A 17,099-nucleotide genomic window follows, 5' to 3' on the forward strand; every position below is an offset into this window, starting at 1 on the left:
TTAATATTTTATTTGATTCATTAAATTACATCAATCATAACTAATCAAATATTTAATTTAATTAGAATAGATATTAAATTATTTAAAATTTTGTTTGATACATTAAACCACATAAATATTAAATAATTTAATAAATAATATATAAGGCAATGAAATAAATGAATTTATTTAATTTATTTTTATTATTATTATTATTATTATTATTATTATTATTATTATTATTATTATTATTAAATGAGTATTAATTAATTGATGCTTAAATAAAACGAGTATTAATTATTGAGAAGGTAACAAGTTTATACTTTGTATTAATTAATAGATACTTAAATAAATTATTTAAACTGGTCACATATATTTTTTAATGAGGAGTGCTACACATACAAGTCTTTTTGACTTACAAGTCTTAAAAGTTACTAGGCCTTTTAATGCGTTATTCAACGTTTCCTATTTTCAAAGCGCTACACTCAGAACGGTTCTTCTTCTTCTTCCTCTTCCTCTTCCTCTTCCTCTTCCTCTTCTTCTTCTTCCTCTTCCTCTTCTTCTTCTTCTTCGTTTTTTTTTTCGATTTTCATAGTTTCTGAAATCAAGCTTTGAAATCGTTTTGAAGAAGAAGAAGCAGCAGAAGATTGGGAGAAAGAGAAAGAGTTCTGAATTATGCAACGAATTTTGGGTGTATTTCTTAAATACTTTGGGTGTATTTTTCGTAATCCTTTGGGTGTATTTCTGTAATCCTTTTGAAGATAATGGAACTTCAGAAATACACCCAAACGATTACAGAAGTACACCCAAAATGATTACAGAAATATACCCAAACGGTTACAGGAATTTACCCAAACGATTATAGAAATACACCCAAAGGATTACAGAAAATACACCCAAAGGATTTAAAGAAATACACCCAAAATTTATTAAAATACATCTTATGCATAATTCAGAACTCTTTCTCTTTCTCATTCTCATCTTCTACTGCTTCTTCTTCTTCAAAAACGATTTCACCATGAAAAATCGAAAAAAAAAGAAGATAAAACAGAGAGAAAGAACGTAAATGAAGAAGAAGAGGAAGACGATGAAGAAGAACGTGCAGAAACGAAAGAAAAGGAGAAGAAGAAGAGTAAGAGGAAGAAGAATGTGCAGCAAGAAGAAGAAAAAGAAGGAGAAAGAGAAGGCAAGAAACGAAAGAAAAGAAGAAGGAGAAGACGAAGAAGAAGAAGAATGGTTCGAAGCGTGTTTTGAGCGTTAATTTTAATTGAACTTGTAAGGCTTACAAGCCTTAATCGCTTGTATGCCAAGAATTACTCTTTTTTAATTGCTCTCTTATTAGTACGGTTCAGTAAATAAAATGGATATTAATCATTGTAGTGAATGAATATTTATTATTTTTAAATAAATTCATTTAATTCATTTAAAAATATTGAAGGATTCCAAATCTATATGCTACGATTTTATTTTGTTATTAATGTATATATACTCCTATATTATATATTTTATGATTCTTATATTTTCAGATAATATTTTCAAACCAACTTTAGTTTAATTTATTATTCTTAGTCATCAGAATTTATTGTTTTTAGTAATTATTTTTAGACATCAATTCAATTTCTTTAATTTAATAATTCAATAATATATTTTAATTATATATAATTATAATGTGCTTTCTATTTATTTTTCTTTTTTATTTTGTGCTTCGGATGTAATGTTTGTAGTTTCTTTATTTTTATTTTTTCTATCTTAATTTTGCTAAATATTTTTATAATTTTGTTTTATATCAATTATTTTTTTTATGTATTTTGATTAATAGAATTATTTTTTAAAGACGTTTTAAATTTGTTATAATATTTTTATAAAAGTTGATTAATAGGTTTTTCTTCAAAATTTTTTTCTTAAAATTTGTTCAATGAGATCGTATTTTAATTTTTCTCCTTTATCTGTTATATTCATTGATTATATTAATCTTCTATCACGATACATCTTTTAATTATTTCACACATTATTTATTTTACCTTCTTTTACTTCTTTTAATTGTTCTCTTTATTTTATTTTTAATTTTTAATTTTATTTTTACTCCTCATATATAGATTTATTATAATTCATCACATGCATGTTCTTTTTTAATTTAAGTAACTTTTTTAGGTTATATTTTACTATTGATGCTCTATATTATTTAGCGTGTTTGTTTTTAATTTTTTAGTTATGTATAAATATATTTATAAAAATATGATTTTATTTTGTCCAGTATTTACTACCGCATTTAGTAGATAAATAACAAAATTTTCATTTATTGTTACATTGATTGAGTTTGAAGATTTTATTTTTACTTTTATACATTTGTTTATATTATATGATTTGTATTCGTATTGTGACATCATGACGGTTCATACATTTTAATATTTGTGTAACAAATCTTATAAATTGTTTTTACAAGTTATAATTTATTTTTGTTTTATTTGAATATTCAATTTTTAATAATAATTTTTATTTATTTATAAATATATTATTTCCTATTTTTATTTAAAAAATTTATAAAATAGTAAATATAAATTTTTTAATTTTATTCTTAATATTTAGTTTTAGTTTTATTCTTGATATTTTAATATGTTTCAGTTATACTACTAAATAAATAACATTAAGTATAAATAATTAATTATACTAATTATTTGATTTGACCAAAATAAATATTAAATTATTTAATAAATAATAAATAAGAAAATGAAATAAATGAATTTAATTTAAATTTTTTACCTATTATATATATATATATATATATATATATATATATATATATATATATATATATATATATATATATTTTATACTAGTGTATGTTCCCGTACAGTGAGATGACCACTCAATCAATCCAAATCAGTTAAGACAAATACTAATTATTTTTAACATTAAAAATAATTAAATTTTGATTTTAATTATAACTATATAAAATATTTATAGTAATAATTATTATATATCTTTTGTTTAATTTTTTTAATAAAAAAATTTATATATTTTTATCAATTATCCCGTACAGTGTACGAAAATATACACTAGTTATATTGTAATAATTAGTAATTAGAATGATTGACAATTAGTGTAATTATTCATTAAATGTTGATTTTATATAATTATAAAAAAAATATTTTTTTAAAATAATTTGAGAAATGAGAGATATATATATTGACACCAGAATGTATCATATCATTATGTTTGGCGTCAATATAAATATCATATAAATGCTAATTATGTATAATTTACCATTATATTATAATGATTGATAATTAGTATAATTAGAATATTGATAATTAATATAATATTTATTAAATGTTGATTTTTATATAATTATAAAAGAGATATTTTTTTTCTAAAATATTAAGAAAAGAAAAATATGTATACTAGTATCAGAATGTGTCATATCAGTATTTTTGACAATAGAATACAATTAGTTGTAGAATAATACAATGATAACAATGATTTGATTTTTTTTTTTTTTGGGTCAATGGATTGGACAACCTCACAATCCTAGGTACCCCAATGGATTGAACAACCTCCAATCCTAGATACACAACACACTCACACACTCCTCACATTTTTTATTACATTTTTTTTCAATTGCAATCTCTAGAGTTTGAACCCTAGACCTTTGAGGTGGAGAAGGAAAGATATGTCATTTGAATTAAAATTCATTGGCAACAATAATTTTTTTTTTGTCAAGCGGATTGGACAGCCTCTAATTTTAGACAATACACTTATATTTCACACATCCATATAACATACTCACAGACACTACTATGAATAGTATGGGTTCTTAATCAAGACCCAGCTTCAGCTGAAATTTGAACCGGTGCACTTTTTTGCAAGGCAAACATTGTTGCCACTAAACCAAGCCTGGCGGTCCGACAACAATGATTTGATTTGTCTGCATTGATAGAGCCTAAACCACTTTTGAGTTAAGATGATGGACCAGCCCAGTATCTAAGCCCATAGCCCAGTACGATCCTACGATGTTAGGTATTGGACCACATTACAATGTCATTATTCAGCCGCCAGGGTTTCAGCCCCATACCTAAAACACACAATCGATATGTTGTTTTGCTAAGATGTAACGTTGATTTTGATTTGGTTAAGTTGGATATTCCAATTGCATACGCAAACACAGTACAGCATCCCTGCATGAATTTAATGGACATATTACTCCTAACCGAAAAAAAAAATGGAATATTACTAGGCTTATTTATATTTTTGAATAAATAATTAATTGGTTAGTAGTTAGTACAAAATTTTTCTCTCTCACTTGTGGAATGTTTAAATAATATTTTTCTTTTATTATTTTAAAATATACATTTTCTTTTTCTCATAAGAGTTAAATAATATACATTTTAATTTATTTAGTTAAAATACTCTAATAATCACTATAATTATATATTATTAAAAAATATTTTAGTCAAATAAATTAAAATATATATTATTTAATTTTGGTAAAAAAGAATAATATAATTTTAAAAATAAAAAAAGAATAATATTATTTAAATATGTTGCTGTCATTTTCTCTAGTATTTAATACTTTTTCTGTGACGTAAATAACTTTCTTTTAATGTGAAGACAAACAAATTATAACAATGAAAACAAATGGAGATGTTACATATATATATATATACACTAAAATTGAATAGGACAAATAACCCACACACTTAGAAGATGAGTAGCCAAGTAGGTTTGTCTTTGTCTACGTTAAACTACGGTGAAAGAATGAGCACCAACGGTGTTTTCAGCGCAGTTTGAATCAGTTTTGAGTAAAAAAAATTATTCGATTCAGACACTAATTTTATTTGTAATACAGTTTAGATTGTATAATTTTTTAAAAAAATTTGATCCAATCCAATTTCAAACGGTTTAGAATGGATTGGATTTACAGTTTTGTAAATTAAAAAAAATTAAATATATATAACAAGTTTTAACATTAAATTTTAAATAAGGGCAAGTTACTTAAATAAATAGAATAGAGAAAACGTTTACCCAAATGTGCAAATCTGGTTCTTGTTACCTGCATGTGCAAAAAGCCATTTTTATGTAATCCGTGGCAACCCACCACGGTTTCAAAACGTGCATAAACCGTGGCAGGTCCCAGCGGATTATGGCCAAAAGATATAGAGTGTAAACCGTGGTAGGTCACCATGGTTTACTAAGGAGAGATGGCGTGCATAAACCGTGGAGAGTCACCACGGTTTATGAAGAAACTTGTTTGCACATAAAACCTTGTGGGTCACCACGGTTTATGTGTGATAAATAATGGCCAGAAAACCTTGTTAATTTTATGTCAAAGAGATACAACTTATTTTTTATTTTTTTTATTATTCTTGTTAATTTTTTATAATTATATTTTTTATTATTATATTTTTCATCTTAAATTTTTTTAATGAAAAAAATGAGAATAAATTAGATTTTCATAATTTGTTCTAGTTTATCACCAAGCAGAATTACAAGAACACAAAATTTTGTGTCTCTGTCCATCAGTGCCTCATCCTATTTTGTTGTTGAAAACAAAGGCAGCCTAATAAATACACACTATATAGTACATTCTATAAAAAAAAAATCATCTATTTCTATTGAATATTTATAATAAAATTTTTTTGTTCTCTTTATGTATTATTGACTAATATATACTATAAAATTTTTTACATGTATTATCAATTATTTTTTCATTATGTTTATCCCTATTTTTCATTTTACACTATATTTAAATATTTATTATACTATAAAAAATATTAATGAATATAATAAAATAATTACTTATTAATATTTTTTAGAGTACTCATTAATATTCTTATAATATAATAAATATTTTTTATTTTAAATTTAACAAATACTAATGTATCAATATACACTTATATGTGAATTTATTAAATCTATATAAAAGATTTAATCAATAAGCATGTTAATGAATATTAATATACTAATATTAACAAGTAATTATTTTATTGTACTCATTAATATGTTATAGTGTAATGAATCTTTATTTTATAAATAAAAAAATAAAGATGAATATAATGAGAGAGGTCACCTTAAGTTTAAACGAACTTTTGAGTAGTTTTTATAAGTTCGTCTTAAGATTTTGAAAATTTCATAAAAACTCAAAATAAAAAATAAAAACACAGATTCCAAACATTAATATTAGTGTAATTTATTTTTAAAAATATTTTTTTATTTTATAATAGAAAAAAATCCAAAAATTTCATGGTGTTTATTATTGGAGTCTAATTTTTTTTTAATTTATTTTACATAACAAATTTTAAATATTTTAAATTTATTAAATTTCATCATTTTAAATTAAATATTAATTTTTTATTTTTTAGTAAATAGACATCAATTTTTTAAGCACTATAAAAATCATTTTTTTAGTATTATCTGATTTTTTTTTCTATTGTACTCTTTCTATTATAAAAAGCTGTTGTTGATAAGACCTAATTTAAGATTCTGCTCATAAATTTATTGTGCTAATAAATTCATTTTCTATTGGACATAAAATTAACAAGGTTTTCTGGCCATTATTTACCACACATAAACCGTGGTGACCCACAAGGTTTTATGTGCAAACAAGTTTTTTCATAAACCGTGGTGACTCTCCACGGTTTATGCACGCCATCTCTCCTTAGTAAACCGTGGTGACCTACCACGGTTTACACTCTATATCTTTTGGCCATAATCCGCTGGGACCTGCCACGGTTTATGCACGTTTTGAAACCGTGGTGGGTTGCCACGGATTACATAGAAATGGCTTTTTGCACATGCAGGTAACAAGAACCAGTTTTGCACATTTAGGTAAACGTTTTCTCTATTCTATTTATTTAAGTAAATTGCCCTTTAAATAACTAACAATAACGTAATAAGTTTCAATAATATCTTAAAAACCAACGATAACATAACAATAAAAATAAAATTATAAGTTAGTTAAAATAAATAAATAAATCATATTTTGAACATAAAAAATTTATTAAATAATAATAATAATAATACATGAATATTATAAAAATATATAACAAATTGAACATATTATAAATATAATTATAAATATAATAATAAAATAATAACGTTATAATACATTATGCGGTTTGAATTGATCAGTTATGAAAAATAGATTCGAAATCCAATCCGATCTAGTGATTTGTAAAAAATAGAATCAATCAAATTCAAATTAGTACGGTTTTATTTTGTCGATTTTTAGCAAATTGATGGTAGTTTGATATCTAATTGTTTAGGAACGAAACCTACTCCTCTTCCGTGGGTTCTCAAACCAAAAATAATGTCAATAAAAAATTTAAGATAAAAAAGGAAGGAAAAGATATAAAAGAAACTGAATAAGATGAAGAGAAAAGAGAAACTAAAGGTAAAAGTTAAATGTATGAATGAGAACTGGAAAAGAAGAGTACAATAAAAAGTAAAGAGAAACTGATTCTGACCTTTTGGTTTTCGCTATGAATCCGTTTGCGTCAGGTAGCATTAGGATGTTTATAGTATTTGCCAAATGATTCTGACTTTATTCTAATTCTAAAACCAGAGAATTTTAATAATTAAGAAAATTACAATAAAATCCTAATAGAAGTTTATTTTTTCCAAATAACTAAATATAACTGTTCATATTTCTGACCAGTTGTAACCTCTGCATAATCATGAGAGTACGCAAGTTGATGATTTCAGTGGCTAAGAGAAGGGGGGTTGAATCTTAGCCCATTTTTGTTTGCTAACACTTGTTAGATTTAGAGGAGACTTTTCTGTTTTTAGCTCGTCCCTAGCCACGAGACATTTTCATTTTGTCTCGTCACTTGGCACGAGACATTTTTGGTTTTTGCTCCAGTAGAAAACAGAAATGGAGTAGGAGAGAAGGAAGATTACACCCAGATATATCCTGGTTTGGCTGCTAAGTGCAGTGCAGCCTACATCCAGTCTCCATCGCAACAATGATGGAATTTCACTATAATCAACTTGATTACAAACTGTAAAGTGCTAACCCAACTTACAAGAGGATTCCCACAGAATCATGAAACACAACATAGATGAACAAAGGAACTCTAAGACATCTATGGCTTTTTCTTTTAATTTTGCACTCTCTGCCTTTTTCCGCTCTATGGCTTTTTCATACAAATCTCACTGTTTGCCTTTTTCCATGAGACTCAAGACATGACAAAATTAAACAGAAAAATACTAAACAGAATACATTGAAGGAGAAGAAAATATGTAAGCTTAGGTAGCTCTGAGAATCCTGTGCCTTGCACTCTCACTGCTTACTTCTAACTCCTTGCTTCAACCAGTGGCTGTTCCCCCTTTTTATAGAAGAGAGAAGCCTCCACACTTGAAGCCAAAAACCCAAGCCAATTTCTTCTTCCTTCAAGAAACCGGTTCGGCCACATAGAGAGAGAAGAGATAACAATGCAAAACCCAACATGCAATTACCTCTAGTCATTTCTTGATCATCACCCTTCATCAATCCGAGCTCTCCATCCTTGGCTTGCTCTCCAAGATGGATTTCTGGCCTTTGATGCTTCATGATGATAATGACTTCATCTGCTTTAATCTCTGCCTCAACCATCTCTTCGCCACTCTAGCTACTTCCTGTGGTGGTTGAGCAGAATCAAAGACAAGCCATGCTTCAAGAATCTCCCTGGCTGGCCGTGATCTTCTTCTTCCTTTTTGAGCATGGAGAAGCCAAGATTACCTCACCAAATCTATCCAAAATTGGTGACAATCTCAGCCACAGCTCATTTTTATTTTAGTATATTTTCTTGCCATCATTGTGATGGTCTTTAGGCTTGCTTTCTCTTCCTTTCGGTAGCTCATTTTTTGCTTCCATGGCTGCCAATATTTCCTGTGTAATAACCGAAGAGAGAAAGAGATGAGAGAGAAGAAAGAATCTGAAGAAAAAACAATTCAAAGTGGTTAAACTAATTAATTGAAAATAGCTTGCTTTTGCTTCCCATAGTTGGCGTGTAGCAATGATGCCTTTAGTCAAATCAATCTTCTCTCACTTGCTTATATTCCCAATGCTTAAATTAGCTTTGAAATCCTTCTAAGAGGTGTAATGAAATCCGTTGGAAGCATTGAGGCTTTTTCTTTGCTTCATGGATTCGGACAAAGCATGAGGAAATCTCATCTTCAAATGGAATTGGGCTTGGTTGCTATAATTATTAAATTTCTGGCCCAATTGCAACATTTGCTTTCCTGATGAGTTTTGTAACGGATCAAGCATAGGAAAACATTCATCAAAATTAGATATGGGCTTGGTTGCAATAACATTTAGCTTGGCCCATTAATACAACAATTCAGCCACATAATAGGAAACATGTAGCAAGACTGATTGTTGGTTTTAATTTGGGCTAGCAACATTTTTATTTTTCGGCCCAATTAAAAACCTGCATCACAAAATTATTAATTAACATATGTTATGTGAAAGTCAGATTAATAATTTTGTAATTTAAATATTTTAATAATGTTTGTTCATCATCAAAATTAAATTAGAGTTTTCCAAACTCATCACAAGTTATACTTTCAGAGTACATAAGTTGTAACTTCTGTGAGATATGTAACTGGTACTTTTTTTGAGTATATTATTCAACACGTCTTCATGATTTCTTCAATCATTATATGTCGAATTTCAACCAAATTGCTCTCCATTAGTTCATGGCCAATTTTACATACATATCAAAGAAAATATTTATTTTCAATCTAAAAAATGCCCTTAAATATTTATTTTTCGACTAGAAGGAAAAAAATATAAATATTTAATAATATTCAATATTTTCAACGATCTCATCTTCAAAAATTTCTTTCTTCTTTTTTTTCTCTTCTCTTATTATTTTTTTCTTCTTTTATTTTTTGCAATTTGTCTTACTCGTTCAGCGAGTTGAGGCAAATCGAAAAATTCTTGACTACTAATTCTTCTCAAATAGAAAACTTGAAACCATGTGCCACTGCCACCAAATTTATAAATTCATTTTTAGGAAAAAAAATGGGACACTTATTTCTCATTTGTTTGAATCGAACTATGTAATCGTCAACAGACTCATTTCAAGATCGTTTGACTTGGCACAAATCACATATACTAATTTTTATATCTCCTCTAAAAATTTGTTCATGAAATTTTGTTTCTAATTCTACCAAGAACGAATTTGGTGGGAGAGTAAAAAACCATGTAAATGCATGTTTGGCCAATGAAAAAGAAAAAAATTTTAATTTAAGGTATTCATTAGTACTTTAGCAGCAATTTGACCAATTTCAAAAGTATTCCTTGCTACATGTTTTACTGTGGATCCATTGCCTTCTCCATAAAATATAGAAAGTGCCTTGGGAGCTTTCCATGCTTGAGGCAATTGTGCTTCTTGAATAAAATTAGAAAATGGTGAAACAAAACGAAGTCGTTTGGTAGATTCAATATGAAAATCACTCCTCTTCAATGTTTGATTAACAACTTCTTCTACATTATGTTGCTCCAGGTATTATTTTCAATATCTTGAGACATAGTCAAACTATTGGATTTTTGACATTCTGTTGAATATTTTTAGCTATGTTTATTTTTACCACCTCATCCAATTTTTGTAATAACATATTTTACTGATTTTGGTGTACGCATAGCATAATCTTTTTCTAAATTATGGTAACTCTTTCTTATTTCTTCTCGGATCATTGTGGTAAGATATTTGATGATTCGGAAATATCATGATCATTATGATTTTTTTGAGTGAATATCCTACCCGACTCCTAACAATTACCTCGAAAGGACAGCGAGACTTCCAAAAAAAAAAAACACATAATCTGGTCCTGTTTTTTTTTGGGACTGATTAGCTCCTGTGTAAAAAAAACAACATTGTCAGGAGTCTCGTTGTCCTTTCGAAGTAATTATCAGGGGTCGGGTTAGATTTATTTTTGTCAAGGATCTCGTTGTTTTTGAGATGATTATCAAAGACTGTTTTGTGGTTTTTTTTAAATATCCAACTTCACAGAATTTCAAAGTTGAATAGAGAAAAATTTTCTTTTCTAAAATCTTATTAACTTTACAGAGTTTCAAAGTTAAACAATTTTTTTTCTATTGATACTTTTTTTATACAACGTGATTTAAAAATTAAAAATTTAAAATTAATTTACTATAAATTTAAATTTAATTTAATAATTTATCATTAATCAACAAAATATTGCATACAAAATAAAATTTAAATTTTAACACTTGAACGAGTGAATTGAGTACTCTACTAATAAAAATTAGTTAAAACTTAAATCCCTCTTAGTCACTGTAATTAGGTGGTGTAGGTTGAGGATGCCGATTTAAGTAGGAGCTATGGAGGTTGAATTTGAAAAGATCTAGCATATCAAAGTCAACTCACTCAATTGTACGAAGAATTTGAAGGACAAAATTATTTATTGACAAGTAATTATTAGTAGTCCCCACTTGCACATTTTTTATTTTAATATTAAATTAACAATAATATTTTTTTAAATTGTGAATTACTTTAATTTTTTTTAAAATATGGAATGATTTAAATTAAAGAATTAAAATTAGACTAATTTTTAAGAGTTACAGAAATTTGATTACGTATACTCTAAATTTTTTTAATTTTTTAAACTCAATTTTAAAAAAATATCAAAAATTATAATATTAAAATATATCACTTATTCTATTTCTATATCTAAAATTTTTAAGTGTCCCCACTACTCATAGACAAGTATTGTATTGGACTGGATTCGTTATCGATTCTTCCAGACCTATATAAAACCGAGTGCCCACTGTGATTGTCAGTCATAGAAGAGCATAGGAATTGGCGTAATAATATTTAATAATAAAAATTACAGGGGGCATGGCTTTATTGGCAACTACTACAATCGCCTTTAAAACTATTAATACTCAAATTCGCAGTCGCAGTTTTCTACCGGCGCAACGGCATCTCCCGCTCTCTTCCCCTCCTCCTTCTTCTTCGTTCTTCAGAATTGTTTCCGTCAAAGCAATGGAATTGGAGCAGAAGGATCCGATGGTGATCGACGAGAATGGAGTTCTTAAGAAAGGTATTGCCGAGTTCTACGATGAGTCCTCTGCTATTTGGGAGGATATTTGGGGAGACCACATGCACCATGGCTTTTATCCTCCCGATTCTACCATCTCCCTCTCCGATCATCGTGCTGCTCAGATCCGAATGATCGAACAAGCTCTTCGATTTGCTTCTATTCCTCTAGGTCAATCCTCACTTCTTTTGTTTGTTTATTAATTTAATTAATTAATGGAGTTTTGATTGATGTGCGTGTGTTGCGTTACGTAGCAGAGGATGAGAGGAAATGGCCGAAGAAGATAGTGGATGTTGGATGCGGGATTGGGGGAAGCTCAAGGTATCTGTCTGAAAAATTTGGAGCTACTGCCATCGGTATTACTCTCAGTCCTATTCAAGCTCAAAGGGCTAATGCTCTTGCTGCTGCTCAGGGTTTGGCCAACAAGGTTGATTCATCTATTATTACTATTTAAGTAAACATTTAATTAGATTTAGAGTTTGTTTGAAAAACATCTAATACAAAAAAAAATGAATTTTATTTTTGCTAAAATAAGAATTTATTTTTATTTGAAATTTAATTCTATGGTTTGAAATTATTTTAATTTAATACAAAAAAAACTTAATTCTTTAATTTGAAATGATTCTAATATATTAATAGAATAGAATTAAAATTTTAGAAATGTTTGGTAATCAAAAGAAATTAGTAAAAAATAGTCTAAAATTTATCTTATTTAATATTTATTAATTATTGTAAATTTATTAATTTGTCTTAGCATTACCGTTTGATTTGTAAATGATCAGATGCATGATATACATCAGTACTCTAATGCATTTTTTTCTGTGAGTACTTTTTCTTCAAATTTAAAGTGTATGTTTTCGCGTGAATTTCGGCAATCACTTGCTCTGATTCTATATATTGATTATTTTGAACTAATAAAAAGCTTTTGAATGGAATTCTATCATTATGTAAAATGTCATCACTTTTAATTTCTCATTATTTGTAACTGTGTTTTACTTGGGCGGTTCAAATATCTCATTATTTGTAACTGTGTTTTAATAATTTATCATTATGTTCCGTACCTATTCATTTCTAAGTCTTTTAAAATAACTAGAGTATATAGATTTTTTGGAACTACAATTGATATCTTTATCACATTAGCTAAAATTTATTGGAAAAATAAAAATTAAAATTCTCAAAGCAATTCAAGTAATTCATGTTTAGTTGTTTTAAAACAAGAAAAAAAAATTCAACTCTCGAGTGAATTCTAATTCCTAACCTTCCAAACAAGCTCAAAATATTTCAAATTGAACACTAGTTTTAAACAAAGTTTTACTACTTTGAAAGTCATCAAATTGATTGTTTCATTGTTATTTTGAAGAGGATAAGGAATTAATTGTTGTTTTATTAAGAGCAAGAGAGGACCAATATGTGTGACGAGATTAATTGTGGAACTTCAGAACAATAAATTTGTTGGAGATCAAATCTCAATCCAAGTTTTGATGTATATTAACGGAGTTACTTGTACAGGTTTCGTTTCAAGTGGCAGATGCTTTAGACCAACCATTTCCGGATGGGCAATTCGATCTTGTTTGGTCCATGGAAAGTGGAGAACACATGCCTGACAAAGCCAAGGTTGTTGTACTTCATTTATTTATCCTCTCTGACGCAAGCTTAATTAAACATTAACTAAATATTTATTTCTATATTTGATTTAACTTTGGGAGTATTATATTAAGTTGAAACAAAATTGATGTTCAAAAGCAAAATTGAGACAATAAATTTTGTTTGAATAAGATAAAATAAAATCGCTGAAATATACATACAAATTTTAGTTTGAAATGATATCCATGAAACCAAACATCGTTTTTGCATAGGAGAATAATGAACTTGAATGCTATTTCTCTTCCCTTTTGATTCTGGTTTCCCCAATTGCAGTTTGTGAGTGAGTTGGCTAGAGTAGCTGCACCGGGTGCCACCATAATAATAGTAACATGGTGCCACAGAGATCTTGGCCCTGATGAAGAATCCCTAAAGCCATGGGAAGAAAAACACTTGAAGAAGATATGTGATGCTTTCTATCTTCCAGCATGGTGCTCAACTGCTGATTACGTTAAATTGCTTGAGTCCCTATCATTACAGGTGAATTACTTAGCCAAGTCCAATTATTGAAGATGGACCCTTTGAGATCTTCAAATAATTTAATATGTAACTTAACCTATCCCCATGCTTTGCCAGGACATCAAGTCAGAAGATTGGTCTCCTTATGTTGCTCCATTCTGGCCCGCGGTGATACGGTCAGCATTATCATGGAAGGGTCTTACTTCACTCTTGCGCAGTGGTAAGTGCTATTAGTAATTGTTTACACCTAGATCTTTGAAAATTATATAGTATTTCTTTAGTTAGCTAGCAACCTCTATATTATATTCTGTATATAAATATGTAGCTATTAAAATATTTTTCTGTATGCTCAATTAAATAATAAATATAACAATAGTTGCAACTTGTCGTTATATGATAGGAATTGAATATCTGTTTTTCTAGGAGTTGGTTGGTCTACATGTTCTGTGAAGTGTGAACCATATTAAAAGTCGAAAATGTTGCATCTCTTTCTCTATCAAATTTACATTTGATATTAATTTGTTGCACCTCTCTCTCTAGTGGTATTTTAGGGTCTTCCAAGTTCGGGGAAGTGAATAACGAGGTTGAACGAATAAAATAGATGGATTTTGTGCCTCTGAAATTGCTATTTTTTCTCAAGAATGCTTTCGTTAAATCCATTGCCATTGAATAATATATACTGCTGCTAGGCTGAATTTCTTTGAATTATTTTGAGCAGGATTGAAAACCATAAAAGGAGCTTTGGCTATGCCATTGATGATAGAAGGATTCAAGAAGGATCTAATTAAGTTTGCGATCATTACATGCAGAAAGCCTGAATAAGAGGGGGCAGATCAGTTTATGATAGAATTAAACGGGCTTCTGAAAATCTCATTTTTTTTGTTGTAGTTTAAATTAAACAAGACATAGAAGCGGCCGTGCAACAGTGACACAAAATATTGTGAGAACAAACTACGATATGGTTGTGAAGAATGAAGAAGTCTCACAACAATGTCTCAGAGTTGCTGACAGCTGCTGATATGACTTCTCTAAAGCAATTTTTTGTTAGTTTCTTTAAGCACAGGGACTAGAAATTAGTACTATTACTACTTTCTGTTACCATCATTACTTCTAATTCTGCATTCTTGCTATATTTGTGATAAGATTCGCATAAAATAAAAATATAAATAAATGTCTAGATGTAAGTATAATAGCTACAATTTATTGGTCCTAAAATTACTCACTCACATAGATGGTATTATCATATTTTTCATCTTTCTAACTTACTAACACTCATAAAATAAAAAAAATGAAGAAATAATTCTCAATTCTCATAACATACTTTCATTTTAGAAACATAAATTACATAAGATATAGGTGTCTTTATATAGACAATTTTTAGTACTAAAATAATAATTTTTAACAATTAGTTGTATATATTGGCGGTGATTAATGAAACTTGTAGAGCTTGCTTTGACTTTTCAAGTGTTAGTGTTTTCTAATAACTTTGAGAGATAACTGGTATTAGGAAGCAAAGTGTCTCGTTCAGCTTGCAAACTTTGGTTCTGTCATCATTTAATAACCAAATATCTTAGTTGGCAAATGCTCTTTGAATATTATCGATAATTTTTCAAATTTTCAATACAATTAACTTTTAGTAAATAGATAATTATGGTATTCAACTAAAATTTTGTTTTTTCAATTTTTTAACTATGTTTCATGAAGATTTTAATCCATATAAAAATTTTAATTCATATGAGATTATACAAGTTGATTTAAAATTTTTAATTAACATCCCTTAAATTAAATTTACAGAATTAATCATTTCAAACATCTTCTTCAACTTGTAAAATAATTCTGTCTTCAACGGCTTTGTAAATATATCTGCAATTTGTTTTTCAGTAGGACAATCCTCGATCACAACTTCTTTTTCATTTACCAATTCTCTAATTTTTTTTAAACCGTATATCAATATACTTTGATCTCCCATGGAATACTAGATTTTTGTAAAGTACAATAGCTTACTTGTTATCACAAAATATCGTTGTTGGAGTACTTTGTTTCTCGTTCAATTCTTTAAAAATTCTTCTCCAAACTGTTTGTGGTGCACAACTTACTGTTGCTATATATTTTGCTTCTACTGTAGAACCAAGATGAAATACAAATTTTGAAGTACTTTTCCTTGTTTCAATATCTCTAACCCAATCACTATCAGTGTAACCGACAATATTTACTTCATTAGTATTTTTATAATAAATACCATCATTTTAAGTACCTTTGATATATCAAAGAATTTATTTTGCAACTTGCAAATGGTTAGTGCAAGGCTCCTCCATAAATTTGCTAAGCAATCCAATTCCAAAATACAATATCTGGTCTGGTTGCAGTTAAATACCTCAGACTTGTAATCAAGCTTTTTTAATAAGTAGGATTTACTGCTCTTCTTTTATTTTCTTTCAACAACTTGAACTTTTCTTTAACTGGAGTAGGAACTGGCTTTAAATACTCCATCTGAAATTTCTTCAAAATATTATCTGCATATTTCTTATGATAAATGAAAATTCTATCATCCTTTTTGAAGAATTTCGATGCCTAGAAAATAAGACATCAAGCCCATAGCCGTCATTTCAAAGTGCTTTATTATAGCCTTTTTGAATTCTACAATTATCTTCAAATTATTGCTAGTAAAGATTAAATTGTGAACATAACGACACACGATCAAGATATCTCCAGGTTCAATGAACTTGATATAAAGTGTACGTTCAAATGGACATCTTTTAAAATCATTCTGAGTGAAATAAGAATCAATCTTCTTGTGCCATGCTCTTAGTGCTTGCTTTAACCCGTACAAAACTTTCTTCAAGTTGAAAACTTTATCTTCTTCTTCAGGAACTTCATATCCTGCAGATTGCTCAACGTACGCTTCTTCTTCTAAAGTGCAATTTAGAAATGCAGACTTAACATCCATTTGATGTATATTCCACTTATTTTAA

General features: G+C 28.1%; 1 protein-coding gene across 2 annotated transcripts; it reads left to right on the top strand.

Annotated features, from left to right (window-relative positions):
• The first annotated feature begins 11,691 nt into the window (after positions 1 to 11,691).
• LOC107643212 (gamma-tocopherol methyltransferase, chloroplastic) lies at positions 11,692 to 15,342 on the top strand. 2 transcript variants are annotated; one of them, XM_016346798.3, is made up of 6 exons: positions 11,692 to 12,198; positions 12,285 to 12,454; positions 13,537 to 13,641; positions 13,945 to 14,148; positions 14,245 to 14,347; positions 14,846 to 15,342. In XM_016346798.3, exons 1-6 carry the CDS (start codon positions 11,826 to 11,828, stop codon positions 14,947 to 14,949), a joined length of 1,059 nt encoding a protein of 352 aa, XP_016202284.1. In that variant the 5' UTR covers positions 11,692 to 11,825; the 3' UTR covers positions 14,950 to 15,342. The 2 variants fall into 2 exon arrangements, with proteins under 2 accessions (XP_016202284.1, XP_088345141.1); XM_088489015.1 differs by having other exon boundaries at positions 11,715 to 12,198; positions 12,282 to 12,454.
• The last annotated feature ends 1,757 nt before the right edge of the window (positions 15,343 to 17,099 follow it).

This window comes from Arachis ipaensis, chromosome B5 (assembly GCF_059453495.1).
Source record: "Arachis ipaensis isolate K30076 ecotype BB chromosome B5, ASM5945349v1, whole genome shotgun sequence".
Classification (NCBI taxonomy): domain Eukaryota; kingdom Viridiplantae; phylum Streptophyta; class Magnoliopsida; order Fabales; family Fabaceae; genus Arachis; species Arachis ipaensis.